Below are 1,105 nucleotides of genomic sequence, written 5' to 3'. Positions count from 1 at the left end.
CGCCGGTCTCCCCGGGCGGGCGTCGGGGCACTCACGGAGATCCACTGCTTGCGGCCGGCCGCCCACTCCTCGGCCCCCGCCAGCCGGCGCTGCTTGTACTGCGAGAGCTCCTGGTAGGCCACGAACTCGTTCAGGAACAGCTTGATGCCCAGCAGCTCGGCCACCACCGGGCAGTCCTCCCAGGCCACGCCCATCAGGAAGGCCACGGGCCGCAGGACGTAGGAGCACAGGAGCTGGCAGCAGCGAGAAGGCCGCTGGCCCCGAGCTGCCCAGGCCGGCCCGCACCCCCCTGCCGCGAGGGCCCGCGCCGGACCTGGAAGCTGAGCCCCTGGACGTCCACCATGTCCCCCAGCCAGGCGAGGGCGGCGTTGATGAAGGCCAGCACGGCCAGGAAGGCGATGAGGTTGGCCGCGATGTTGGCCACGACCTTCACGGAGACGGCCGCCCCGGTGCTGGCCGCCTCCAGGACGTTCTGGGCGTCTCTGTGGCGGACGGGCGCGGGGCTTGGCGGCGTGGCGCGAGCAGGGGTGCGAGGCCCGGGAGTCGGGGGCCGCGGGGTGTCTGGGGTATCTGGGGTGTCCCGGGGGCCGGGGTGTCCGGGAGGTCTGGGGGTCCCGGAGCGTCCAGCATGTCCCAGGATGTCCAGGGGGCCGCGGGGTGTGCAGGGTGTCTGGGTGTCCCGGGGGCTCGCGGGGCCCAGGGCCGGGAGAGGTCTTCACGTGGACCCGCCCGAGAGGCCACTCCGCGGCGCCCCGCCTCCTGAGGAGCCCCCCCAGGTGTCCCCGCCTCCTGAGGTGTCCCCCCCTCCTGAGGTGCCCCCGTCACCCGCCTTTGCACTTACTGAATCGCCTCCCGCAGCTCCCGTGCCCGGCCCGGCCCCCCACGCGTTTTTGAGGGGGCGGGGCCCCCACCCCGCCGCGGTGCTCACCCGTAGGAGAGCTTCACTCCCTCCTCACTCTTGAACTTGGACTCCTCCACCTCGGGGTAGACCAGCTTGGACAGGGCCAGGGCACAGGGGGCGGCCATCACCGAGGCTGCGACCAGGGACGCAGCGTCGATCTGCAGAGCGAGAACAGGGCGGGGTCAGTGGGGGGCGGGGCGGGGC

The 1,105-nt window shown here is 73.5% G+C and overlaps 1 protein-coding gene across 1 annotated transcript in view; it reads right to left on the bottom strand.

Annotated features, from left to right (window-relative positions):
• The window catches only part of SLC28A1 (solute carrier family 28 (concentrative nucleoside transporter), member 1), a 43,383-nt gene that overhangs the window by 6,816 nt on the left and 35,462 nt on the right, over positions 1–1,105 (bottom strand). The window contains exons 14-16 of the mRNA XM_012732693.1: positions 929–1,059; positions 314–482; positions 36–233 (exon numbers count right to left, since the gene is read on the bottom strand). Coding sequence (XP_012588147.1) covers positions 36–233; positions 314–482; positions 929–1,059 — 498 coding nt within the window. The remainder of the gene's footprint in view (positions 1–35; positions 234–313; positions 483–928; positions 1,060–1,105) is intronic.

Source organism: Condylura cristata, unplaced genomic scaffold (genome assembly GCF_000260355.1).
Source record: "Condylura cristata isolate star-nosed mole 26May11 unplaced genomic scaffold, ConCri1.0 scaffold00035, whole genome shotgun sequence".
NCBI classification, from domain to species: domain Eukaryota; kingdom Metazoa; phylum Chordata; class Mammalia; order Eulipotyphla; family Talpidae; genus Condylura; species Condylura cristata.
Note: the sequence above shows the minus strand (reverse complement) of the source record. Positions and strands in the feature narration are given on the sequence as shown.